The sequence below is a fragment of the Lepus europaeus genome, chromosome X, assembly GCF_033115175.1.
Source record: "Lepus europaeus isolate LE1 chromosome X, mLepTim1.pri, whole genome shotgun sequence".
Lineage (NCBI taxonomy): Eukaryota > Metazoa > Chordata > Mammalia > Lagomorpha > Leporidae > Lepus > Lepus europaeus.
In genome coordinates, this window is record NC_084850.1 from 26,220,878 (window position 1) to 26,247,163 (window position 26,286).

Sequence of the window (26,286 nt, forward strand, 5' to 3'; positions counted from 1 at the left end):
TGCCTGGGGCCCAAGATCCTCTTTCAAAGAAGGAGGTGCTGAGAACTTGGGAGGAATTAATTAACTGTGCAATACTATATGCCAGAGGCCCCGCCCCACCCTCAGGGATCAGCTTCTGCCCAGAATAAGGGCCCGAAGCCCCTGAAACCAGATCTCTCTGGTGTCATCATATAGGGTATTTTATTCTTATCAGGCCGTGGGGGGAGGCGCGCAAACCAACGGTGGTCTAATCGTGTGGTAAGCAGAGGGACTCCCTTGATCCATTGCTAACCCATCGCCCACCTCGCTCTCCCCATCCTGCTGCACTGCGTGGTAGCTGACTACTTTATGAAATAGGATTTGCTGAAAAATTATCCTTAAAGTTCACGGCTAAGGTATCTGCAGTCCGTAAAGACACCTGCTGGCTGTCCAACTGCCTTCTGAATCATCACACAAAGATCAAATCGGGTTCAGTTTGATACCAAGCGTCAGGTATTTTCTGGTCTCTGCAAATGGGTGATCCCCACTGAAATACGCACAGGAATCTGAGCTGACAGCACTTATGCCATCAGCTCGCCGATGCAGGCTCCAAGAAAGCAGGTGGTGGATCACCTGAGGACCCTCGTGGTCCCCCAGCTATGGCAACCATATGTCCCAGCCTTCCCAAGCATCTCAGTTTCAAATATCCCGTCTGGCTGCCCCTAGAAACCACAAAAATGCTCCAGACATTCTAGTAGTTCATCAGCCCAAACATCTCCCAGATTATCTCTTGCACCCAGGGGCAGGGAGGGGGCCTCAGACGTGGGGCTCAGGAAATGCAAACGGCCGATGTACTCAGAGTCTCCAAGCCTCCAGTCTGGCCACATCTGGGCCAGAAAGTCAGGCGAGCCTTTGCCACGTGTCACCTTTCCCCTGCTCCACTTCCTCCTGGAGAGCCCCACCTTCCCGGGGAGGCGGGCCAGGGGTTGCCAGGCTCCTGGTGCTGGCTCTGCCACTTACCCGCGGGATACTGACACTTGGAGGTTGTAGCAAGGGAGAAGAGGCTTGTCTGAGAGTTCAAACATGAAGTCGTCCTCTTCCCCATCATTTCCTTCTTGCTCAGCATTCCCAGGAGGATTACGGAGGAGGTCACACGCAAACCCATCTTTTTTCTCTGTAAAGAGTATGTACGGAATTGGCGTTTAGCTGCACGCACAAAACGAAAGCCAAGAAGGCTCTAAGGACATCGAGCTGGGGAGAAGAGGGGTGCTTAGGAGACAAACAACAAAGCCACAGACCCCCGGCTGGGGCCCAGATCTGCTGATCCCCTGGCTCACATTCCCACGAGGGCACGTGGAGGGTCTAGTCCTGGAAGAAAGGATTTTGTAGCCAGAGATCATGCTATTTGGCAGTGGCAAAAGCAAGGTGAGCTGCTCAGCTGTTGGGGAGATGATGCCTTCTCTCCTCTGGCTGTACTTCTCCCAACCTGACTCCTGCACCCTGCTCTGGAAGCCTGGGGCAGGGTGGGGGGGGGAGTCTCAAAGGGCTCACCTTCCCTAGCCAAGGGTTTGGGTGTGGCCTGTTACATTCCATCCCAACCCTCTCCTGCTGCATCCAGCTTCCCCCAGGCTGGGGTGATGGTGGCTGCTTTCCCTTACTCTTGGAGCCCCCGGCACAATGGATGAATGCTGGACCACCACCACCATATCAGGAAGAGGTGACAATGCCCATAGAAGCTTCTGGCAGGGTCAAGACAAAGCAAGAGAGGGGGGACCTTGGAAGAGAGAGAATTTTCAAAGCGCCTAGGGTGGGGAGTGGTAGAAGGGTAACAAGGGATGGCTTAGTCCAAATTGGTGCTGCATCTGCTGGCTTGGGCAAGTGACATCTGGGTCTGGGAGTGTCAAAGTTAGGGCTGAGAGGGTCTGTAAGGGATCCCTCCACAGGGATACTGCTGTCTTTAAGAATTAGGGAAACCCAAACCACATTTGGCATCTCTGGGCCTCAGATAAGGGTGGGAAAAATCTCCCCTCAAAGCTTACCCAACACGGAGCTGCTGTAAAAATCCCAGGAGACACCAGGATCCCCCTCGGCCCGGCCCTGAAGATCTGAGAGGTGATCTGTTGAGAGAAGAGAAGGCAGTGAGACAAGGAGGGTAGGCTGCGGGAGGAATCCCAAGCCCCATGCATGCAGGGCTGTGAGAATGGGAGAGGGGAAGCAAGGCCCACAAAGGGGAGCCAGGAGGGACCAGAGAGAGAGAACTTTTTGCTCCTAGCCAGAGACTGCAAATCGGCAACCAGAAGTCCCACGGAGCCCACCAATTGCCTGCTGTTTGGCCCACTATGTTAAAAGCAACCTATTCATTCATTTCTAACATTTTAAAATTGGGAGATTGCACTCAAAAATCCAGATTTCCAACTTTTTGTGAAAACAAAAAGACAAAACACCAATCAGATGTGGCAACACTGTGTCCGCATTCCTGCATGTCAACAGTTGGCTGGAGGGAGCAGTGACATGTGCAGGCGCTGATTCCCCAGTCCCCACCCAGGCTCTTCTCTCTGCGCCACATCAGCCCGCAGGCATGCAGATTTGCGACCCCTGCTGCAATGCAGTCCAAGGGAATACAGTGCGGGCGGAATCCGAGCCTCTTCCCTGATCTCCCAATGTTTACATACCCAGTCACAATCTCTCTTGTTCAGAGTTAAGATAAGTTTCATCATTGCAAAGCCTGGGGGAAAGGGCCAGGTTTATCCTCATAAAAACCTTTTGCTTCCACTCCCCAGTATATACTCAAAAAGAACCGAAAACAGGCATTCCAACAAAACTTGGGCATGGATGTTCACAGCAGGTCTATTCACAATAGCCAAAAGGTACAGACAATAAAATGATGACATTTCTGATGAGAATGGAGAATGGTTCATCCACTTGGAAGACACTTTACTTCCCCAAAAAGTTCAATGTAGAATTGCCACACTGCTTGGCAATTCCACTTCTGGTTAAGCACCCAGAAGAAACAGGTACCCAGTTCATGATACATCCATACAGTAGAATACTACCCAGCCATAAAAAGGGATGAAGTGCTGATACTTGTTATAGCATCGAGGCTAAGGGATAGAAGCCAGACACAAAAGGCCGTATGCTGTAGGATTTCCCTTACAGAAAATGTCCAGAAGGGCCCAGCATTGTGGCATAGCAGGTAAAGCCCCTGCAATACCCACATCCCATATGGGTGCCGGTTCGAGACCTGGCTGTTCCACTTCTGATCCAGCTCCCTGCAAATGTGCCTGGGAAAAGCAGCAGAAGATAGCCCAAGTGCTTGGGCCCCTGCACCCATGTGGGAGACCTGGAAGAAGCTCTGAGCTCCTGGCTTTGGCCTGGCACAGCCCCAGCTGTCGTAGCCACTTGAGGAGTGAACCAGAGGAAGAGGATGGAAGATCTCTCTCTCTCTTTCTGTCTGGCTCTATGTAACTCTGCATTTCAAATAAAAATACATCTTCATAAAAAATAAAATGTCCGGAAGACGCAAACCCATAGAGACAAAAAGCATATCAGTGGTGGCTAAGGGCTACGGGGAGAGGGACATGGGGAATGACTATAAATGGGGTAGGAGTTTCCCTGCAGAATGACAAAAGATAGTGATGAAAGCGGCACAGCATTGTTAATGCAGAAACTGTCACCCAGCTGCTCCCGCTCAAGTGGCTAACATAGGGACAGGTGTTTGGCCTAGCAATAAAGACACTCACTGAGACACCTGCATCCCTTACAGAGTGTCTTGGTTCAAAACCTGCCTTTGGCTCCTGCCCCAAGCTTCCTGTTAAAAGGAGACCCTGAAAAGCAGCGGTGATGGCTCAAGTAATCGGGTCCCTGTCATGCACGTGGGAGACCTGGATTGAGATCCAGCCCAGGCCATCGCGGCCATTTGGGGAGTGAGCCAACAGATGGGAGCTCTGTCTCTGTCTCTCTACTTCTCAAATATATTTTTAAAAATAAATCAAGTGGTTAAAATAGTAAATGTTAACATTTCAGCATTTCAGCACAGTAAATTGTAAAAACTGCCTTCTGCTTTCTTACTCTGAAGTCGGGTGTCAGCCACCCTTAGCCTCCTTGTTTCCTAGCTGGGTATCACCTTGTGAACTGCTCCACCTCGCAGTCCCACCTGGACAAAACACAGGTCTTTCGTGACAACTGTCCTATGCCATCTGTGAACACATGGCCCAGTGGCTGCCACTGTGCCATCTAGCGTTAGCTGACAAAACTGACTTAGCTCCATGTGTGGTTGTCCCCTGCCCTCAAGTGACACCTGGGCAACAGGACAGGAGAGAGTCCAAAGGGCACAGGGGAGGTGAGGGGGGAGGGAGTAGCTGAAAACCAAATCCCAGGGAGAAGTTGGCAGCCATTCTTAAAGGAGCAGAGCTCGTGTGTCCCGAGGGAAAGCGCCACTACGACCTGACCCCATGCACCTCCCTTGGGGTCATCCTATCAAGGAGAACACCTCTTAGCTGTTGTGAGCACCCGGAAGAATCTGATGTTTAGCTACCTTCCAGGAGATAAAAGGGTTCACCCAGTAGGAGAATGCAGCCAGGGAGAAGCTTTCAAAGTAACGAGCAAACGAGCGGCGTCGGAAACCTGCATCACGTACATGAGATCTTTTGTACATGCCGGGCAACAACCCAGAGGTCACGCAGCTGGCTTGCGTGCTCTTCTACACCCTGTGCCGCTGAAGAGCTGGAAGGAGATCCTTCCAGAAGCATGTGTCTATTCTGGGCTGAGCCCCGTACTAGGTGTCGGAAGACCCAGGAATGAGAGTGGAAGTTCCACCCGTTCGCCACGGTCTCCCCCAAACATGAGCCAGTGACCGGCACATAGTAAGAGCCTAATAAATATATGGGGATGGAGGGGGAGGTAGAGGGAGGGAGGAGGAGAGGACCAAGAGGGCAGGGGGAGTGAGGGAGGGATGAGTGAGACTATAAAGTGCTTGCTTTAACCTCAGGTCGGGAACACATGCATCTGAGTGACAGCCGCTGGCACCTCCCCTCAACAAGAGGTCACACGAGGATTCCATCAGAGCAGCCCTAGCTCATGGCATTCCTGGGGCTTCTCTCTAGGAACTGCCTGTGGAGCCCCAGCACATTCTTCTAGCTCTCTGCATGGGCTGCGAATCTTTGTCACTTGCAGGTGAATTTGCCTTTCCGTGACAGCCCAAAGTTACCCGACATGAGCCAAGATGCTGAAGTCTGAACAAGCGCACGAGCCGCACACAAGAGCGCCAAGATCCATTCACTTCCTTCATTGAGGTGCACACCCGATCAGGATGATGTGTCACCTTCCTTTTCCTGGATTCTTCCTCCCCCTTGCCCCCAACCCCAGGCACAACTTTCACTCCTTTTCTCTTCTCCTTTTCCTGAGCTGGGACCCTAGGCCCAGCAATTCTGCCTGTAGGAACATACTCAGGAAAAACGGAAAACCGAGAAAACAAAAGACTTGCACAGGCATGCTCACAGCAGCAGCTCTACTCACAACAGACAATAGCCAAAAAGTAGACGCAGCCCAAAGGTCCACCAATAGGTGACTGGATCAGCCAACTGGGAGGCACAGCTATACAATGGAATAGTATTCAAAGGAAGATAGTACAGAAACCTGCTAACACATGGATAGACTTGGAAAACGCAGTAAGACTCTGTGAAAGAAGCCAGACACGAAAGGCCCCATTCTGCACTGTTGTGATCCCGCTGAAGACGTCTAGGACAGGTCAGTCCATAGAGACAGCATGCAGCCAGGGCCGCCAGGGGGCCCAGGAAGCAACTTCTTAATGGCTATGTGCTTTCCTGTTGGGGTGATCGAAACTTAGAGTGCAGACAGTTGTACAAAGTAGTGACTGCACTGAATGCCACTGAATTGGCCTTTTTTAATTGATTTGTTTATTTGTATTTTATTTGAAAGGTAGAGAGACAAAGACAGAGACAGAGACAGAGAAATCTGTCATCCACTGGTTCATCCCCCAAATGCCTGCAGTAGCCAGGGCTGGGCCAGGCCGAAGCCAGGAGTCAGGAACTTCAATTGGGTCTCCCATCTAGGTAGCAAGGAACTCAAGTATTTATGCCATCATTCACTGCCTCCAGGCTGTGTATCAGTAGGAAGCTGGATGGAAAGCAGGGCGGTTGGGACTGGAACCAGGCACTGCAATACAGGATGGGGGTGTCCTAAGTAGCGATTTAACTACTGTCCCAGGATTGTTTACTTTTAAATAGTCATTTTGTCTCACCTCAACGTACTTGCAAAAAGTACCCTCCTGGCCTCACTGATAAGAACAATCTCTAACCTCCACGTGAGTGCCTGACCAGCAGCTTCTCTATTTCGCAGGGTCCCAATATAGCCCTCCCCAGCTCCTGCAACCAAGTCACCAGCTGAGGGACATGAAAGGAGAGAGAAACAAAAAAACAAGTGCTCTTCAATATGGGGTCATATGGCAGAGGTCTCTGGCAGGAAAAACAAGAGGCTGTGACTCAGTGACCTCAGGTGGTAAATCGCTAACCCTTTCATCAGTGTAGCCAAAGCAGCCCTGATATTTCCTCTGACGCCTCATTCCAACCCCAGCAACTGCCCCCAACCCCTACATTCTTTCCAACAGAGGAGCAAAAACAAGTGTTTTCCTTGGGCTAGCTTGCATACTGTTCTTTTCTTCGGAAGGGTCAGAGGTAAATCATCACATGCATGCCTGTAATTTGGCCCAGGGGAGAGGCCTTAGCCTCTTGGTGCTCCAAGCCCAAGAGCAGGGTAGAAAAGGCAGAATCTAATAGGCACTCACTATACGAACCAACAGACAAATGAAGCAGTGCCTATACATCCCTCGCAATCCTGAACAAAATGGGCCCCACCTGAAGCCCACCCATAGTTAAGAAAATGCACATGTACAACCCAGATGTTTACCAGAATCTTCCATTTCACAAAAGGATTCACTATAGGGCCGGCATCGTGGCACAGTGGGTGAAGCCGCTGCCTGTGATACCAGCATCCCATATGGGCACTGATTCAAGTTTCAGCTGCTCCACTTCCTATTCAGGTCCCTGCTGATGTCCTGGGAAAGCAGCAGAAGATGGCCCAAGTCCCTGCACTCATGTGGGAGACCAGGATGAAGCTCCTGGCTCCTGACTTTGGATCGACCCAGCTCCAGCTGTTGTGGCTATTCGGGGAGTGAACCAGTGGATGGAAGATCTCTCTCTCTCTCTCTCTCTCTCTCTCTCTCTCTCTCTCTCTCTCTGTAACTCTGCCTTTCAAATGAATAAAGAAAAAGGATTCACTACGGTAAACCTGTAAATCACAGTGTTCTCTGGTGTACTTTGGGAATCAAACCCTCTTCCGACTTTTCTAGAACAGGAGCCTTGTGCGAGGTGAGAGAAGCTACAAGAGGAGATACAACCTTGATGCTCCGGCTCCCCTTTTTTGTTTGCACAAAATGGAGCTTTTTGCACCCTACAGGGATTTGCCTTTGTTTTCTGCCCAGCGGTATGTTCAGTAGCGGAGGATGAAGACTGGCCCAGGCAAATGCTTGGGGATGAAAAACAAGTCCGGGAAGCGTCTCAGCCAGATAGGCCAGGTTTTAAAACAAAAACAACCCAGAGGTCCCTGCAAACATACCCAGGCATAGGGGCTAGGGAGGTGGGGTAGGAAGGAAACATTCTTCAACCTCCACCCTCACACATTCTCTGTGGTTAACTACACCTGTTCTTTCCAGCAGTACCTGGAAATTTGGTGGGGAAGCATACCTGGATGGAAAAAAGAGAGAAAGACTCAATCTGAGGCATCAAGGTAGCTCCTGATGATGGTGGCACAATGTTATGAATGCACTGAGTACTACTGAATTGCTCACTTTAAAACGGTTATGTTTGGTGAATTTCACCTCAGTTTTTATAAAGCCCAGGAGTGTTGTCCTTTAATTCCTCACAGACAACCTATGGGCCCAAGTCCCCCTTCCCAGGAGCCTACTGACTCCTTCCAGTGCCTACTTCCCTGTGCTATTAGACCAAGGGCCTAGCCTGGCTTGCTAGAATTTTCCCTAATAGCCAGGCAGAGCCCGGCTTTGCACGGCAAAGAGACAGCCCAGTTTATCACATTCCATTGGGCCCTGATCCCCATTATTAAGCCAGCTCCATACCCATAAAATGAGAAATTCGAATGAAGGGGCTCAGGATGAACCGGTTAGGAAGTGCTGGCATTAAGGTAAGTCTACTTTGAATTCTGCCACAGAGACTGGCATTTGAGTTAGTTTAAGGAGGTACCAAAAAACTAGCTAAAGGGGCAGGATACCAGCATTCTATGTTGGAGGCTGGTTCAAGTCCTGGCTACCTCACTTCTGATTCAGCTTCCTACTAATGTGCCTGGGAGGCAACAGGTGATGGCCCAAGTACTTGGGTTCCTGCCACTCAAGTGGGAGACCTGCAAGGAGTTCTGCGCTCCTGGCTTTGGGGAGTGAACCAACAGAAGAAAGATCTTTCTCTGTCTCTCCTTCTCCTTCTCCCTCACTCTCTCTCCCACCCTCCCCACTCTCCATCGCTCTGCCTTTCCAATAAATAAATAAACAACTATAAAAAGGGGCTGGCTATTAGTTGGGTTGAGTTGACCAAAGAGAAAAAAATGTGGTCATTTCTAATTTTTTTAAGCACCCAAGATGGTTTCAACATTCAAATTCTTTTGAGGTCTGAGAGAAGAGAGTGAGGAAGGAAAGCGCTCATCTGCTTACTAAAGTGGTCAGAGATAGCATTCTCTGGACCTAGACAGCCCTAAGACCCACTGAGATGCCCTGAAGAGCCCCAAGAGGCCCCTGAACTAGGCCACTTGATCACAGTCAGAGCCTGTGGGCCCTTTATCGTCCTGAGACGCTCTGGATGGTCGTGCGTGCCAGACTTGCCTAGGAACACAGTGCATTCAGACAACATGCACATGCGCCTAAGAGAAGAGTACACGTGTGCGAGGTATGGGAGAGGAGGCCGCTAAGGGTGGCTCGCTCTGAGCCCTGAGCCCTGAGCTCACAGTGACAGCTCAGCTAGCCAGAGGGAACAACAATTATCACTGCCCAGGGCAGAGCACGGAATGGACGTCTCAGATCTGGTCCGCCCCTCAGTGACAGGGTCCTGGGGACCCAGAGCTGCAGTGGGGGGAAGGGAAAGGGCCACCCTCCTGTGCGCACCCAGGAAGGGCTGGAACTGGCTGGGCGGGCCTAAGGCCTAGACTGCACAAGGCCTGAGCAGAAGTCAGGGCCCCCTCAGCAGCCCTCCATCGTCCCCTCCCCACCGCCAGCTCTGGTTAGTTTAAAGGTGATTCTCCCACCTGGTTTTTCGTTTTATCGGCACTTTTAGTGTGGATCCTTTCCTTTTGTCCCATTACCAGCTACCTAGTTAACCTTTGTTCCATAAACAAGTGAGTCCCTGGTTGGGAGCCTAGAACTCTCTCTCTGGCAGGGGTGGGCGTTCAGGACTGCCTAGGGCCAGAGCCTGGGGAGAGGGAGGCATGGTCTTGGGCAAACCCACAAGCCCACTGTCCCTAGTCCAAGAAGGAAGGTACCACAACACTATCACCTTGGAGGGTACTCAGAGATCCAATTCCCAGCTGCTCTGCCGCTCAGGCAAACCGGAGACAGGAAAGGGCCAAGCTGTGGTATCACAATGTCACTAGGAGGTGGGCTTCCTCTACTTCGAGGTCTAGTCACCCGAGCTAGACCTCCCTCCATTGCTCTCTCCCCACTGCGCAGCTCAGTAGAGCTATCTAACTGCACACAGGTGCCAGCCACCAAGGAGAAAACACTCACTGGCGTGTGGCCCTCAGCGCGGGCCTGAACACTAGACACTGTTCCAGAACAGGCAGGTGAGGGAGAAAGGGAAAGGGATGGAAAGGAGGAAGATGCTGGAATGCACAAGGAACACTACGCACAAGAAACACCACGCCACCCACTGCCAAGGGCAGGAAGGAAGAAAGCTTTGGGAAGGCCCTAGGGGTTCCACTTTGACTGCCATCAAAGAGAAATTGCAAAACAAAAGCAAGATGCTAAGTGGTAACTTCTGGGTAATTGACACCCATTCACATCACACTTTGCCCCCAACCAGATCCACTAATGGGGCTGCTGTCCCACAAGGAGGCCTATCCCACACACCTGGCGGTAACCTGGGTCTCTATGGGCTACCAGGGCCCTAAACAGGCTGCATCCCTGCTAATGCACCTGGGAAAGCAGTGGAAGATGGCCCAAGTGCTTGGGCCCCTGCACCCAAGTGGGAGACCCGTTTAGAATTCCAGCTTCCTGGCCTCAGCCTGGCCCAGCTCTGGCTGTTGCAGGCATTTGGGGAGCAAAGCAGCAGATGAACGCTCACTCCTTCTCTCTCCCTCTCTCTCTCTGTAATTCTGGGGCTGGTGCTGTGGCATAGTGGGTAAAGCCATCAGCTACAGTGCCGGCATCCAATAGGGGCACCAGTTCAAGACCTGGCTTCTCCACTTCTGGTCCAGCTCTCTGCTATGGCCTGGGAAAGCAGTGGAAGATGGCCCAAGTGCTTGGGCCCCTGCACCCACGTGGGAGACCCCGAAGAAGCTCCTGGCTCCTGATCGGCCCAGCTCCAGCTGTTGTGGCTATTTGGGAAGTGAACCAGTAGATGGAAGACATTCTCTCTCTTTCTCTTTCTGCCTCTCTGTAACTCTTTCAAATAAAATAAGTAAATAAAATAAATAAATCTTTTTTTTTAAGTAAACCAGAGGCAGAGGAGATGGACATTTGGTGCAGCATCCTATAACAGAGTGCCTGGGTTGGAGGCTCGGCTCTGCTCCCTATTCCAGCTTCCTGTTAATGTGCACCACCGCGTGAGGCAGTGGTGATGGCTCAAGTACTTGGGTCCTTGTTATCCACATGGGAGACCTAGACTGAGTTCTGGGCTCCTGACTTTAGCCTGGCCCAGACCCAGCCGTTGCAGGCATCTGGGGAGTGAACCAGCAGGTGGGAGCTCTCTTTCTTTCTCTTTTAACTAAGTAAATGAGACAGGAATTCCTGAGAAGCTGGAAGGAAAGTGTGTGAAGAGGGGGCAGGTGCCCCTCGTGGGAGCCATCTGAGCTAGAGGGAGATGAAGAGGACCTCCTGCCAAGTTCAGGAGTCTCAGGCCCGCCCCAAGGATGACAGCATCGAGTCTGCCGGTGCTCACCACTGAGGAAGCGCTTCATGGTGTCACTGCTGGCCAGCTTCATGGCCGTCTGACCCGAGTAGGTGGCCAGTGTGGGATCAGCCCCATAGGACAGCAGGAGCCAGATGGTCTCCAGGTTGTCGTTGACCACTGCATCATGAACTGGCCTGTGGAGACAATACAGGGTGAGGACAGCAGGGGCCAAGTGGGAACAGAGGTGTCTAGGCTTCAGGCTACCTCATCGGGGCAAAAAAAATAAAAAATGAGATGACCCCCGGGCAATGCTACAATCCCCCATCCTCCCTCTGTACCTCTGTACCTCTTTCTCCTCTCTTTCCTCTCTCTCTCTCTCTCTCTCTCTCTCTCTCTCTCTCTCTCCATCTCCTATCTGCACCACCACAACCCCACCATCTAGGGACAGTCCCTAGGACACAGTGTAAGCTCCACTGGTCTATTCTGAAATTTCGCAGAGAATGGGTCCCTGACGGAGGGAAAAGTTACAGCAGAGGCAGGGGGCTAAGAGCTGAAAGACCCAGGTTGAGGGCAGAAGAGCAAGGAGCAGCCGGACGGTGGCCAAGCAGAGCCCGCACCCATACTCCAGGTGCCCTTACCGGACTGACAGCTCATGTCTCTATTTTGCCAAGGAAGAAGGCCCTGTGCCAGGGCAGAGGAGCCTGGGTGCGGTATCTCTGAGACACTGCAGGTATGTTTTGGAAAAGTATACAGAGATCAATTCGCCCTGAGGTCAGCTGCCCAGTTAGTTCCTAAAGCCCCAGAGTCTGCCTGAGACAGGTGTCCCACCAGGATGATTTGGGGGAAGCCTGAGTGATCTTACTTCTGACAGCTGCAAGGGGTGGGAGGATCCCGTGACAACCCCAGCCTCTCCTTGGTAACCAATGGGAAACTGGCCTGCCAAGAACGCCTCAGAGCCTGCCCTAAACGGGGCCCCTCTTCCGTCTACAGAAGTCATTTGGACCAAGTCTCTGCAAAGGTCCAGGCTGGGAAGTCCTTTTGAGCCAGGGGGCTGAGCTGGGGGCGCGAGGGGGCGGGGCAGCCTTGCCTGGTGCCGTCCTGTGCGCTGCAGTTCACGTTGGCGCCATGCTCCAGTAGGATGTTCAGAATGTCGGTCCAGCCCCGGGAACAGGCCTCGTGCAGGGCGGTGTAGCCCGCGTTATCGCGGTGGTTCACGTCCTCGCTGTCTTTCTGGAGGCAGTACATGACCACGTCCTGCGAGCACAGGGGTCGCTCATGAGCAAAGGCAGGCCTAACTCCTGAAGACATCCCCAGTTAGAGGCGAGCTCCCCACCCCCCATTCCTGAGACGTCACAGAGCCCCCTTTACTCCAGGGACTGACAGGCGAGGCTCCAAGTCCGTGTCAGGCCGCCGTCACAGGGATGCCGGCTCTGGGATGGTACTTTGGCAGCAGGGAGATGTTTCTTATGGCCAAGAACATTTGTTCGGGTGGCAGTGGCTCAGAGAGGCTCACCTGCCCAGCCCTAGCTCCGGCACCTAGACCTGGGACCCCCAAGCTTTGCAAGGTAGCGCCAGATGAAGCAAATGAGACCCGTGTGCTGGTAACTCAGGATCAAGGAAGAAAGGAGTGTGTTCAGTACTATCCCTGGGTGCTGGTCTCAGCAGGACAAATGTTCACGTCAGGGTCGTCACTTCCAGCCCCGCACCCCATCGCATGAATCAGCACTGTTCTGAATGTAATCCAGTAGAGTGATCTTGGACACATCACTTACCACTGCTAAGCCTAGCATAACAAAAGCTACCTCACAGGTGCACCGTGTGTATTAAGAGATGGGAAGTAATCAAGAGAGCTTAACTTAACCAAAGAGGAGCCAGTCAATACCAGCTTCCCTCTCTGCCTCCTTTTCAACATCTAGGGAGAGCAGATAAAGAAGGATTCGCTCAGTCTTGCCCCTTGAACACACTCCTGAAGCCTCTACCGGAAGATGAAATGAGGGGGCCGGGAGCAATAATCACCTCTTGTTCTTCTCAGAGCAGGGAGTAGCCACATAGGGAGCATTCAAGACAATGAGAACATCCAAAAATCCTGTCCTTGGCCTAGGAATGTACTGCATACTACTTCAATGTCACCCCAAACTGACATTCAAAGGAACCTGCAATCCCCACACACTGAGATCAGACAAGGGGCAGAGCAGCCCCACGGGCAAGGTGGGCAGCGGATGGAGGAGAGCCTGGACTCGGATCCCAGAGGAGCCAAGGATGAGAAGCTGCTCCGTCGCTGCTCAGGCCAACAGCACGCCCGCAGCAGCAGCTTGCTTACCTTATAGCCGAGACGTGCTGCCCGCTGCAGGAGGGTCTCGCCGGCATTTTTGTTCACTATGAGCCGCCGGGCCTCTGGGGGGATCTGTCGGGCTGTGGGTGACTCTGAGGCCTCCTCTGGGCCGGCACTTCGGCACTTGGAGGGTGTGCATGGTTCTGTGGGTTTCGCTGAGGTGGGAGACTTGGGAGAGCGGGTCTTCTGCTGGCTCCAACGACCTTTGCCCTAGAGAGCAAAGATGCGGTCATGGGGCAGGCTAGGCAACATATCCCATCCATCACGGCCGTCTCACCTCAGCCACGTCCACGTTGTGCTTTGCAGACAGCACCCCCAATAGCACAGACCTCTGTCACATCTAAAGCCAGAGGATGGGCCGGCCACTGGTGGGGAGACGGCAAGAGGCAACCCCTGGACCCCATAGGAAAGCAGAGGAAGAAGGCCCGAGTGCTTGGGCCCCTGCACCCGCGGGGGAGACCCGGAAGCAGCTCCTGGCTCCTGGCTTCAGATTGGCCCAGCTCTGGCTGTTGCAGCCATTTAGGGAGTGAACCAGTGGATGGAAGACCTCTCTCTGTCTCTCTCTCTCTCACTCTGCCTTTCAAATAAATAAGTCTTTTAAAAATAAATGAAAAAAGAAAGAAAGAAAGAAAGAAAGAAAGAAAGAAAGAAAGAAAGAAAGAAAGAAAGAAGTCAGCAAAGGACCAGCAGCAGAGAGAAAAGCTGAGGGTGCAGGGCATGTGTCTCCTCTGGTAACTCCTAGGAGCACGGGAAGCCCTAACCAGTCCCTACTCCCAAAGGGCAGACAGGTACCATCCCTGGCAGGAAGGTACCGGTTACGAGGATCTAATCCCGCTGTAGCAGCAGGAGGCTAGGGCACACAATGGCAGGACTGCAGGACGCTGGGTACAGTACCCAGGTTTACCAAAGGGTGCCTCTCCTTCTGGTGGCCAGAGCTGCCAGAGAGCAGGGAGTAGGCTGCCTGAGGAGGGGAGGAGTGAGAACAAATGGGGATGCCTCTTCCCCTCCCCCCTCTTCCAGCTCTAACCCTTGTGGTGAGAAGGCCTTGGCCGAAGCTCCACTTTGGTGCCGCAGGAGTATCCTCTGACCTCCCCCACTCCGAAGCCCTGTGCCATGGGGGCGACTGGAGCAGGTGGGGGTGACCGGGAGGGAAAGAAAGGCAGGAGGGAGAAGCAGAGGCCCTGGGGAGGGAGAGAGACCTCTGCTGAACATTTCCGCAGACACACTGCCAGGCAGAACCACCACACGGAAGCATCACGTGTGCTGCCCAGTGTTAGGCGGCTGGTCACCTGTGGGTGGGATGGGGCCATCTGAGAGTCTGGGGGAAGCTGAGGGACAGGCAGGAGCCTGGGGCGTACCTACCTTCTGTCCTAGCTGCTGTAGGCAGCACTGCTTCCGGTCCCATCAACCCCCCCCCCCCCCCCGCCCCAGGTGTCTCCCAGACTCAGATTGGAGGCTAATAAAAGCACTGACTTCCAAGGGCCACATCAGGGAGACCAGAACAGTCATGCGAATGAAGCACCTGGCACGGCCCAGAGCTCCCTGCTCTGTCCTCGGGCCCTGTCTTTCTCCCACTCTGGGGGTCAGAGAGAACAGGTGCCGTGCCTCTGCCGCTCATTCCTGCCTTGGCCTGAACCCGGGGCGGGGGTGGGGGGATGCCCAAGAGAGCCCCGGAGGGCACTGCAGGATCATCGAAGGCCATCACACCCATCGCCTCCTTTGTTCCCCGGGCACCCTATGAGCTACAAAGGGTTTGGAGTACCAGCTCCAGCTTTCAAGATGACGAAATAGGCTGGAGTGCGGTTGGGGAGCAGGCGAGGGGTCAGAGGAGAAACGGGCAGCCGGGTCTCCCATCTCGGGCCAGGGCCATTCAGGGATCCCTGCTCAGGAACTAGACAGAGAGTGGTAAGACTCACAACCACCAATCAAGCCCCATTCGGCCTTGGGGAGGGGTTTTCGATGCCAAATACATCTTGTGGATTACATACTGGAATCTGGCCCCTCACTTCTCTCAAATGTAAAGTTGATTTTTTTTTCTAACAGTCAATGTGGAGTCCAACACCAATGCTATGAATATCAGACCCCAAAGAGGTGTCAGTTTTGAAAGGGGGTCCTAGGAATGCTTGTTGGGTTGGCTGGGAGTGTCTGCTCACTCATTGCAACACCGCCGCCAGACACGTGGGAATGTGAGTGCAGGCAAGGAAGGGTGGCTGGTACCTGAGCCCCACCCTCTAGTAACCTTTGCCTGGACATCCAAATCCTTGCTTCCAGAAGTTGTTTTATTATTATTTTTTTTTACTCTGATTGACTCAGAAAGTTATTATTATTATTTTTTAACTCTGATTGACTCAGAAAGCCCATGATTGGTTTCCAGTGAGTTAAGCCCAGACAAAGGCTTCTTGATTGGATGTTAACAAGCTATTCACACCAACTTCCTGCCATATTCTTTAACTCCCTTAACTCAAAGGAGATTCAGGGAGTATTGAGGAAAAGCCATCGTGGGCCAAACGCTGTAATTGTAACTTGAGTTCCCATTCTTCGACTCCACTCGCTAACGCTTCTAGAACTAGTTTGGAACACCTTAATAAAGATGGGTTCATTTGCTCCTTGCCATCACTCGCCCCTTCCCCAGACGACTGCTGACAGAGGAGCTTGGTGGGTAGTCTGCCTCCTGGAGCCCACACCCCTCCCCTGGAAGCGTCCCCTCGACGGCAACATACCTTTGTCTCTTCTGAGACGTTTGCCATGTGCTTGGTCTTGCACTTCCGTTTTCCTGATGGCTTTTCAGAGTTTTCAAGGCAGGCTGGCTCCTCCAGATTATTTGGGAGGAAACCATTTGGTGAATCCGAGATCCCCTGGGTTTTGGTGGGCAAGAGAAGGTTCCTGTTCCTGAGACAGTGCTCCGAACTTTGGGAGGAAGTCTTCTGCTTACGGGCCTTTAAATCTGAAGGCAAGAAAACAGGAGAGAACGGCTGTCAGAGAAATGGAACGCAGCAAAGCAATGCCATCCTCTAGAGTGAATCAGAGGGCTTGGGGGATCAGAAGCCAAGTGCGAAGTCGTGAAACTATCAGCTGTCAGTATCTAGCGCAGTGCTGACCGTGCCACTCAGTGCTTCTTCAGCGAGCGCTGCTTCACCATCCCTGTGCTTCCCTCTACAAGCAGAGACAGCTCCCAGCCCTGCCAGCAGGGGGCAGCCTATCTGGCTGTCTCCAAGATGCGGGTAATTTTTTTTAACGGTTCTATCCATAGCCTTCAGCAAATCGGCGTTTCTTTTCAGGTTTTCCCCCCAGCACACTGCTGCCTGTCTCCACCCCAATATAAAAACAAATTTAGCAGTTCTGCTGACGTAAAGTATCAAGCACACTGGGGTAGGGAGTAAATCTAACAAGGCTGCCTTCATAGCTTCAGTTCTACTCACCTGACTGCCTGTCACTCTCTGAGGACACAAAGATCAAAGCCACAGAACCTCCACAACACCAGAAGATGCCATGGGCCTGCTGAGCTGGTGGTCAGTGGCAGAAACCTTCTGCTTTCCCTGGTTGGAAATCAAGTCTCCCATGTGATCGGAACACGCTGGGCAACACCTCTAATTCTAGCCACAGCGCACTGAGCAAAACGTGCTCTAATTTCACAAAGGCCTGTTGGGATTATCAAGAATCTCCTTCTGGGGCAGGCACTGTGGTATCGAAGGTTAAGCCTCCGTCTGCAGTACTGGCACCTATATGGGCACCACGTTGAGTCCTGGCTGCTCCACTTCCAATCCAGCTCTCTGTTATAGCCTGAGAAAGCAACAGAAGATGGCCTAAGTCTTTGGGCCCCTGCCATCCATATGGAAGACCCAGAGAAAGCTCCTAACTCCTGGCTTCAGCCTGGCCCACCCCGGCCATTACAGCCATTTAGGGAATGAACCAGCAGGTGGAAGATCTCTCTCTCTCTCTCTCTCTCTCTCTCTCTCTCCTGCCTTTCAAATAAATTAAAAAAAAAACTTTATAAAAAATATCCTTCCACGAGGTGCTTTTTTTTTTTAAAGATTTATCCATATACTTGAAAGGCAGAGTTACAGAGAGGCAGAAGCAGAAGCAGAAGCAGAGAGAGAGAGAGAGAGAGAGAGAGAGAGAGAGGTCTTCCATCCAATGGCTCACTCCCCAATGGCTCCAACGGCCAGAGCTGCGCCCCATCTGAAGCCAGGAGCCAGGAGCCTCCTCCAGGTCTCCCATGCAGGCGCAGGGGTCTAACACTTGGGCCATCCACCACTGCCTTCCCAGGCCACAGCAGAGAGCTGGATCAGAAGTAGAGCACGCAGGCCTTGAACAGGCACCCATATGTGATGATGGTACTGCAGGTGGCAGCTTTACCTGCTAAGCTACAGCACTGCCCCCAGGTCTGTTCTAAACCCCCAAAAATAAAAATTTATTTGTTTATTTATTTGAAAGGCAGAGATACAGAGGGAGAAGTCTTCCATATGCTGGTTCACTCCTCAAATGGCCAAAATGACCAAGCTTGGGCCAGGCCAAAGCCAGGAGCTAGGAGCTTCCTCAGGGTCTCCCACAAGCATGCAGCTGCTCACAGACTTGGGCCATCCTCTGCTGCTTTCCCAGGCACATTAACAGGGAGCTGGATTGGAAGTGGAGCAGCCAGGACATGAACCAGTGCCCACAGGGAATGCCAACGCCACAGGCAGAAGTTTTACCCGCTACGCCACAGAGCCAGCCCCTATCCTTATATCTTGCCATTAGGTCCCATGGATTGGGCACTAACTGTGTAAATGGGTAAAATCAACTCAGAAACCCTGTGAATCTCAGTAAAATGGAGAGAACATAATTCACATTACAGGAGTGATATGAGAATTAAATGAAGGTAATACACATTTATGAAACTTTTTATAAGGTGTACGGCATCACTGTTATATTATTATTAAAGTGTACACTCTATAGGTAGGGCCATTAGCTGCATGTTCTTTATTTTCCCAAAAGACGGAACACGCTGCCTAGCATAGGGCAAAAGATCAGTTATGTCTGTGAAGTGAATTAACCGTGGTCAGTGTCTCTAACTTGTGAAATGAAGAGATTAAGATACAAGAGTTCTGACTCTTCCCCTTGACCTTGACACGGGCTCTCGTGAGTGACATTGCCAAGGGCAGATCCCGATGTGGGAGTCACTGCTCTCATCCCAGGATCTGGCTGATCTCTCATCTCACAGGACCAGCTGTTGGGCCACTTCTTATTCCCAAGCAGCCCCAGACCGTTAATGGGTCCCCCACAGCCTGGCTAAGAACTGCTGTGCTACATAGTCTCTATTGGCACTTCCACTGTGAACATACTAAACCAGGACTTACTGTTTAAAGTTTTTTTTTTTTTTATTTGAGACAAAGAGAGACAGAGAAGAGAGCTGCCTTCAGCTGGTTCACTCTCGAAATGCCCACAATGGCTGGGGATGGATCAAGGCCAAAAGCAGGAGCCAGGAACTCAATCCAGGTCTCCCAAATGGGTGGTAGGAACCCAGTTAGTTGAAACACCAACGCTGCCTCCCAGGGTCTGCATTGGCAGAGACTGGAATGAAGAGTCGGGACAGAAATCAAACCCAGGCACTCAGGTGTGGGACACGCCCCTCTTACCTATAGGCTTCAGGCTACTCCTAAAACCAGGCCTGTTGATGATGAACAAGTTTGGACTGAAGCAAACAAGGAAGGTACAGGGCTGCGCCTCTTGAGGACCCCAGGAAACGTGGGGAAGCCATATCACAGCAAAACAAACAGCCCCTACCCTGTTTACCCAGGGCAGGCAAAAACTCTGCCATTTATCCAATTGCGGAGGAGCAAGCGCACAAAGGAATAGCGAGTACGGGTAGCATGCGTGTGAGAGGAGGTGGCTCTTCCTACCTCTCTGCAGGTCAAGAAGAGAGACAGCCAAGTTCAGGATGAAAGGGAAGGTCACAGGCTCAGATGGGAGGAGGGTGGCCCGCCTGCTTTGACCTTTGCCTGACTCTGATGTCAAACTGAAAAGCAGGAGGAGGCGGTTTTGGAGCTTTGGGAGGAGAGAGAGGTTTGTCAGGCAATTCCCGCATGAAGATGCCATTATCAGATCTGGAGAGGGAGGTGACCAGAACGCACGCCAAAGCCGGCCCTTAGACACATCCACAGGGAGGAAGAGCTACTCTTCCACAAAGGCAGCTGCCCCCAAAGCAACAGGAAGATTCGATGGGTGGTATTCTCTGTGTCACTAAAGGCACTCATAGACTATAGCTAACGTGTCAAGAATGCTAGAGAGATCGCGAGCTTTGCATTGGGCAGCAAACCGGACAAGGCAACCTCCGAGGTCCTTTTGGTCGGTCCAAGAGCCAGTGAGTTTCATAGGAAGCTTCCAAGCAAGGAAATTAGCCCCATCAGAGAAGATTGGTTGATGCAAAAGCTCCTCTTCATCCTAACACAAGTGGCTGAGGCCAATGGCTTGACAATTCATTCACGACCAATCTATTATGGCTCTAGCAGAAGAAAAGGAAAATTGCCCCTACTCACTCCCATAGTTGATGAAAATTAGCTCAATTACTCTCTCGAGCATAGGGATAGTAGTATCATATACATCACCACTTAAGCTGAGCCGGAAATGAGGTTAAGCCTTTGCTGCATTATAGGAAATCCAGAATTGTACCCACTCAATATAAGGTTATTCAGTTTTGACTGACAAACATCCAACAGCTCAGGATGAATATATGATAGGAGAGAATCAATTGTTGCTTCAAGCGTAGGTGGTCATAGAATGAGAGTGAGAGACAGAAGTGTTCTTCTGGAACTCAGAGATGAGTTTTTGGCTCAGTTACGAGCCTACTACAGGAACAGGCCTGAATGGGCCTGAATGGGTCTCAGTGGAACACACTGCGGCCCCCCTCGCCAGCCTTACCTGCTCTCCCCTTCCGCTGCTGCTCTTCTTCTTGTTCGGTCAGGTACTCCCCAGTCTGATATTTCCGGTTCTTCTGCCGTCTCCGTTTCTTCCTCTTCACCAGGCCCTCCTCCTCTTCTTCCTCCTCTTCTTCATTGGTGTCCCACATTTGCCGGGCAGCCTCTGTCCTCCAGGGCATCTCTCGGGCTCGCCACAGGTGCCTGCGGCCCTGGCTCAGCAAGGTCTTGTCCTGGGCATGATGGCTACGATACTGGGTGTCCCGCTGGGTCTTTCTCACCTTTCGCCGCTTGGCTGGCGTGGGGGCTACCTCCTCCTCCTCTTCGGTGGGGAAGACTTCCTGACTTCCCATGTCGCTGTCTGCCATCCCAGCAAAGGAGCTGCAGATGCTTCCTGGGGATGGGATGGACAGAGGACAGTCACGTACCCCTCCAAAAGACAACGCATGGTGTCGGAGTGAATGCCCTGGGCTGGCAGTTTGAAGTCTAGGTTCAAGTCCAGGCTCTGCTGCTGCACACCGGGGAAAGTTTCTTCACTCTGTTTCCTCACCTATAAAACGGGGATACTATTCTTCCCTTACTGAGCTCATGGAGCTGTTTTGAAGCTCCAGGACGATCTTTTACCCAGAAGTGCTCTACAGAAACCCATACTTGTAGTCCTATCAACTACTGAAATACACACACCCTAGGGCCGGTGCTGTGGCACAGCAGGTTACGCTACCACCTGCAGTGCCGGCATCCCATACAGGTATCGGTTCAAGTCCTGGCTGCTCCACTTCCTGTCAAGCTCTCTGCTAATGTGCCTGGGAAAACAGCAGAAGATGGCCCGAGTGCTTGGGCCCCTGCACCCACGAGGAAGACCTGGATGAAGTTCCTGGCTCCTGGCTTCAGTCTGGCGCAGCCCTGGCCACTGCAGCCCTTTGGGGAGTGAATTAGTGGATGGAAGATTTCTTTCTCTGTCTCTCCCTCTCTCTGTCTGTAACTCTGCCTCTCAAATAAATAAATCTTTACTGTGTCATTTGAATCCATCCACCGACCCTGCTTAGTGCCTGCAAGGTGCAAAGCATCGTGTGAGGGGCAGGAGAGGGCCACAGGTCCATCTGTTTGCAAATCGGGCTTTGGTGGAGCGTGAAGAAGGGCAGCCTGGCATTGTCCCCCAGTCCCTGCTCACTCTGTGGTCCCACCAGTTTCACTGCTAGCGCCACCCTTGACAAGCAGAATCGTCACAAAAGTCTCGGGAAAAGCGAAGCCAGGAGTCCTTCTCCTGTGATACAGCCTGGTTCAGGCACACCCAAATGCTCCACAGCCAGGCCCTCTTCCCTTAAATTGACCCCACCTCCTGTGGAGTTGCCAAGAGTGCAGGGGTGGGGCTTTCCATGGCACCTCCCCCCAGCCCACCGGAGCTGTTCCTCACCACTGGGCAGGCATGTCCCCTCCTCTGCTGACAACCCCGGGGACAGGGGGATGGATGGCACCTTTCCTACCCTCCTCAGCCACCTTGCCAAGAGGCCATTTTCTCTCCCTGCTCTCCCGCAATTCTACTAACAAAAGTGCAATCCTAAATTGGCCGCTTTCGCACTCCAGGAGATCTGACACCTTCCTGGGAAGCAGCTGTGAGACACTACCATCCTTCTCTCGTGGCCCAGCTATTAACTCAACAATCCCCAGACCCAAGGGAGGTCAGCAGAGAAAAAAAAGAAAGAAAGAAAGAGAGAGTTGGAGGCAAACAGAGCCATCCTTGACCCAAGCTGCAACTTGGTGAGGCCCCTTAAAGACAGCGCCTGACCAGCAAACTTTCCACGATACAGACTGAGCCGGGAACCCAGGGTTCCTGGGAATCTAATGCTTTGGGTAACGCGTGATCGCCATAGAGATCACGCAGGGAGCACTAAATGCCAAAGAATCAAATGCGGTACAACGTGTTTAACGGCAAAATGCGACTGGCCTTAGCGTGATCACTCTCTGATGATCTGGAAGACGCTGCAGGATTTCGCGAGGCCTCCAGGCCGTCATCATGAGCCCGGATCACCACCACGCTCGCCCACGTGCTGAGCTGCCAGTGACTAGAATGTCAGATCGCTGAGTTCACACAGTGCCCCTTTTCCCCATTCCCTCTAATTTGCATGGAAATCTAAGTGAGCCAGGGCAACCATCTCGGGCTGAAAAAAGACAGTAGTGGCTGGAAAGGGCAGTTTTTATTTCAACCCTGGGGCTGACCACTACCCAGTCAAGGAGGCAAACATGATGACGCCTGCCGTGCAGGACACCAAGACTAGGGCCCACAGGTTAAGTATATGTCCGAGATGGGCCCCCATGACCACGAGATACCAGAGCTTGGCGTAGAACCAGCTTTGGTGGGGCTGGCACTGTGCATAGTGGGCTAAGCCTCTGCCTGCAGTGCCGGCATCCCATATGGGCACCAGTTCAATTCCTGGCTACTCCTCTCCTGATCCAGCTCCCTGTTTACGGCCTGGGAAAGCAGTAGAAGATGGCCCCAGTGTTTGGGCCCCTGCACCTGCATGAGAGACCCAGAAGAAGATCCCAGCTCCTGGTTTAGGATGGGCCCAGCTCCAGCCATTGGAAACATTTGGGGAGTGAACCAGCAGATGGAAGACCTCTCAGTGTCATAGGCCATTCCTCCTTTCACCACTGATTCCCAACAAGAGATGTCTATGCCCTGACCTGAGAAGCTAATAAGAAAATAATCCTAACATCGTGGCTAATGTCCCTGCTCCCACCTGGAGCCAGGAGCCAGGCAACCTGGCCCAGTGAATCCAATTTCCAACTCTTCCCCGGGGCCAGTGGTGACACTGTTCAGACAGATGTCTACCTTTCTTTTCAGGGAACATGCCATACCCTCGGTCACACTCACCAGACTGACTGCGCGTCCGGGTACTCAGAACCACGGGGATGAAGTCACGGAAACTGCTCTTTGCTTTCTTTTCCATGGAGCCTGGAGTGACGTGTGGTTTCGGGGCAGAAGGCAGAAATGTCAGAATCAGAGTCTACAAACTGGAAAAGCCCATCTGAGCAGCTCAGGTGAGAAACTCAAGGGAGAGTCTGTGCTGACCCTCTGGTTACCCTGGGTTATGTATATTACCTCGCCTGATGCTGCTATCACGGATGGATGTCTGTTAGGTAATAAGCAGTTCCCAGTGGTTTTTGCAAACGAGGTTTGAGCTGCCTTCTTTGGTGTCAGCACAAATGGCCAGAGAATCAATTCGATAGTATACCAAAAAGTGGAAGGCCTGGCTGCCTGTATGAGCCGGAGGCTGCAGGACCTCCACAGAGTTAGAACTGAGCTGCAGGCTGGTGCCGCGGCTCAATAGGCTAATCCTCCACCTGCGGCACCAGCACCCCGGGTTCTAGTTCCGGTTGGGGCGCTGGATTCTGTCCCGGTTGCCCCTCTTCCAGGCCAGCTCTCTGCTGTGGCCCGGGAAGGCAGTGGAGGATGGCCCAAGTGCTTGGGCCCTGCGCCCGCATGGGAGTCCAGGAGAAGCACCTGGCTCCTGGCTTCGGATTGGCATGGTGCTCCGGCCACAGCAGCCATTTGGGGGGTTAAACCAATGGAAAAAGGAAGACCTTTCTCTCTGTCTCTCTCTCTAACTCTGCCTGTCCAAAAAAAAAAAAAAAAGAAAGAAAAGAAAGAAAGAAAAAAAGAACTGAGCTGCAGCAGGTCCCCGAGCAGCGCAACCTCAATGAATCTTAGAGGACTGCGTAAGGCAGGAAGATGGGAGCAGGGAGGCAGTGAACAGGCAGGTCATGGCGAAGGGGCAGAACCATGAACACGGACTACTGTGGGGAGGAATGCTAGGGGTTCTCTCCGTGACGGCACCAAGAACTCTCTGTGGCAACACGTGCAGGTCAAGTACATACTTCCCCAAACATCTGTGTGTCTCTGAATGATAATAAGACTGTGGGATTTTTCTAAGCCCTTCTAGCCAGATAGCTAGCTTATTTCTCTTTCTTGGACAAGAGTTTTCCAATATACCCCAAAGTAGAGAAAACTGTATCACGAACCTCCGTTTGCCCCGTTCTGTTAAGTCCTCCTTAAACCCGTTTCCTCTTTGAGCCTGAGCCCATTGCTGAGAAATGGGTTGGTTACTCTGAGAACCACCGCCTTCGGCCTTCAAAATGTGCCTTGTTCTAGCACCGAGGGGCAGACTACAGCCCTGCCCCCTCCTGCCTTGCCTTTCACTTCAGAGGCGTCCATCTCCCCTCCAAGGAAAGACGTCCCACTTTCCCAGTCCCTCTCAGAGCCCCCTCCGCTCGCCGACACGAGGTCCCCCTCAGCAGCCGATCCTGACGGCTGGCTGGAAGCTTGATCCTGACCTGACGGCCAGCCGGCCGGAGGCTCGAGGGCCTACCTTCCTCATGACCGTCGGTTCGCTTTCCTGGGGACTGGGACTCCGGCTTCGTTGGCTTCCGATGCTTGTGCTTTCCCCTGACTCCGTTGTGCTCTTTTCCTGAATCTGAAGACCCCCTGGGGCTTTTCTTGGTGAGTTCCTGGGGGTCACTGGACGGCTTCCGGCACTATGGGGGAGGTAGGGAGAGCAAGGTTTAAAATCAGCTTTGCTTGTCTTTTTTCAATATTTATTGAGAGGGAGAGAGCAAGGGAGAGAGATGTTCCACCTGCTGGTTTATTACCAAAATGCCTGCAATATTCAGTTCTGGCCCAGGCCAAAGCCAGCAGCTTGAAACTCCATGCAGGTTTCTGACGTGGGTGCAGGGGCCCAAGGACTTGGGCCATCTTCTGCTCCTTCCTCAGGCACATTAGCAAGGAGCCACATCAGAAGTGGAGCAGCCAGGACTGAAATTGGTGCTCATATGGGACGTGGGTTAAGCCACTGCCTGTGATACTGGCATCCCATATCGGAGTGTGGGTTCAAGTCCCAGATGCTCTGCTTCAGGTCCAGTTCCCTGCTAATGCATCCTGGGAGGCAGCAGATGACAACCCAAGTACTTGGGCCCTTGCTACCCACAAGGGAGACCCAAATGCAGTTCTGGGTTCCTGGCTTCAGACCTGGCATTGGGTAGTGAACCACTGAATGGAAAAAATCTCTTTCCCCCCTCCCCCTTACAAATAGAAGTAAGTAAATAAATAAGCATAAAAAAACTCTTTCTGGGTGGAGCCACGTGCCTTGTTTCTGACACATGGACATGAACTGCCCAGGGTGGGAGCCCAGGGGAAAGGAGCCATCCCCAGTGGGCAACAGAGGCTCTTTTGGACCAAATCCAGTTCCCTGAAGGACCCCCCCCCCCAGGTAGCCCTACCCTATCACTTTAAAGAGTCTACAGGGTCTGCATTCACATGCCATTGGGTAATCATCCGAAGTCACTGTAAAAGGTACAAAGTCAAGCTCCGTAACTCTCTATATCCAAACAGTGCGAATGCTTCTTCTGCAAGTTGGGTGACTACATTGTTCAAATAACTTTGCTGTGAATGGTACTGACGCCAACAACTGAAAATAATTCTTGGTATGGGCCAAAATGGTCTGTTTTCATGTGTAAATTAATACCAGAGAAGATTCCACCGAGGCAAAAAGAAAAACATGACACAGGAGCAACGGAGACCTCCCCAGACTTAGGAAGCACGAGGCAAAGGCCGAGGCATTATTAATAACGCCACTTCAGACTGCAGCACTTTCCACTTTGCAAAGGGCCCTCAGCGCCATTCTTTGATTTTATCTTCCCGCCAACTCTGAGAAGGCTGCTGTTCTCCACACTGAACACACGAGGAAACTGAGGCTCCAGGAGAAGAGGCTGAAAGATTCATCCACGGCAATTGGATTCCAGTGTGCCCACCACCCAGGGGCTGGCTGCCTGAACGGTGGATAGCTTGCAAGTTAGCTCATTTGCATTGCAAAGAGAAGGACTACTGGGCAGCTCCTGGCCCCCAGCATGGGACTCCGGGCATCAACTCTCACTACCTTTCCTTCCCCACTCTCACCTGCTGCCTGGGGCATCCCACAGGGGTGAT

At 52.3% G+C, this 26,286-nt stretch overlaps 1 protein-coding gene across 4 annotated transcripts in view; it reads right to left on the reverse strand.

Annotated features, from left to right (window-relative positions):
* Positions 1-26,286, reverse strand: part of BCORL1 (BCL6 corepressor like 1) — a 70,796-nt gene that overhangs the window by 4,496 nt on the left and 40,014 nt on the right. For all 4 annotated transcript variants that reach the window (XM_062183749.1, XM_062183747.1, XM_062183748.1 and 1 more), the window contains 9 exons: positions 24,674-24,839; positions 23,179-23,259; positions 20,311-20,700; positions 16,134-16,357; positions 13,402-13,623; positions 12,169-12,335; positions 11,130-11,275; positions 1,998-2,075; positions 979-1,132 (listed from right to left, as the gene is read on the reverse strand). In XM_062183749.1, the coding sequence (XP_062039733.1) occupies positions 979-1,132; positions 1,998-2,075; positions 11,130-11,275; positions 12,169-12,335; positions 13,402-13,623; positions 16,134-16,357; positions 20,311-20,700; positions 23,179-23,259; positions 24,674-24,839 (1,628 nt within the window). The remainder of the gene's footprint in view (positions 1-978; positions 1,133-1,997; positions 2,076-11,129; positions 11,276-12,168; positions 12,336-13,401; positions 13,624-16,133; positions 16,358-20,310; positions 20,701-23,178; positions 23,260-24,673; positions 24,840-26,286) is intronic.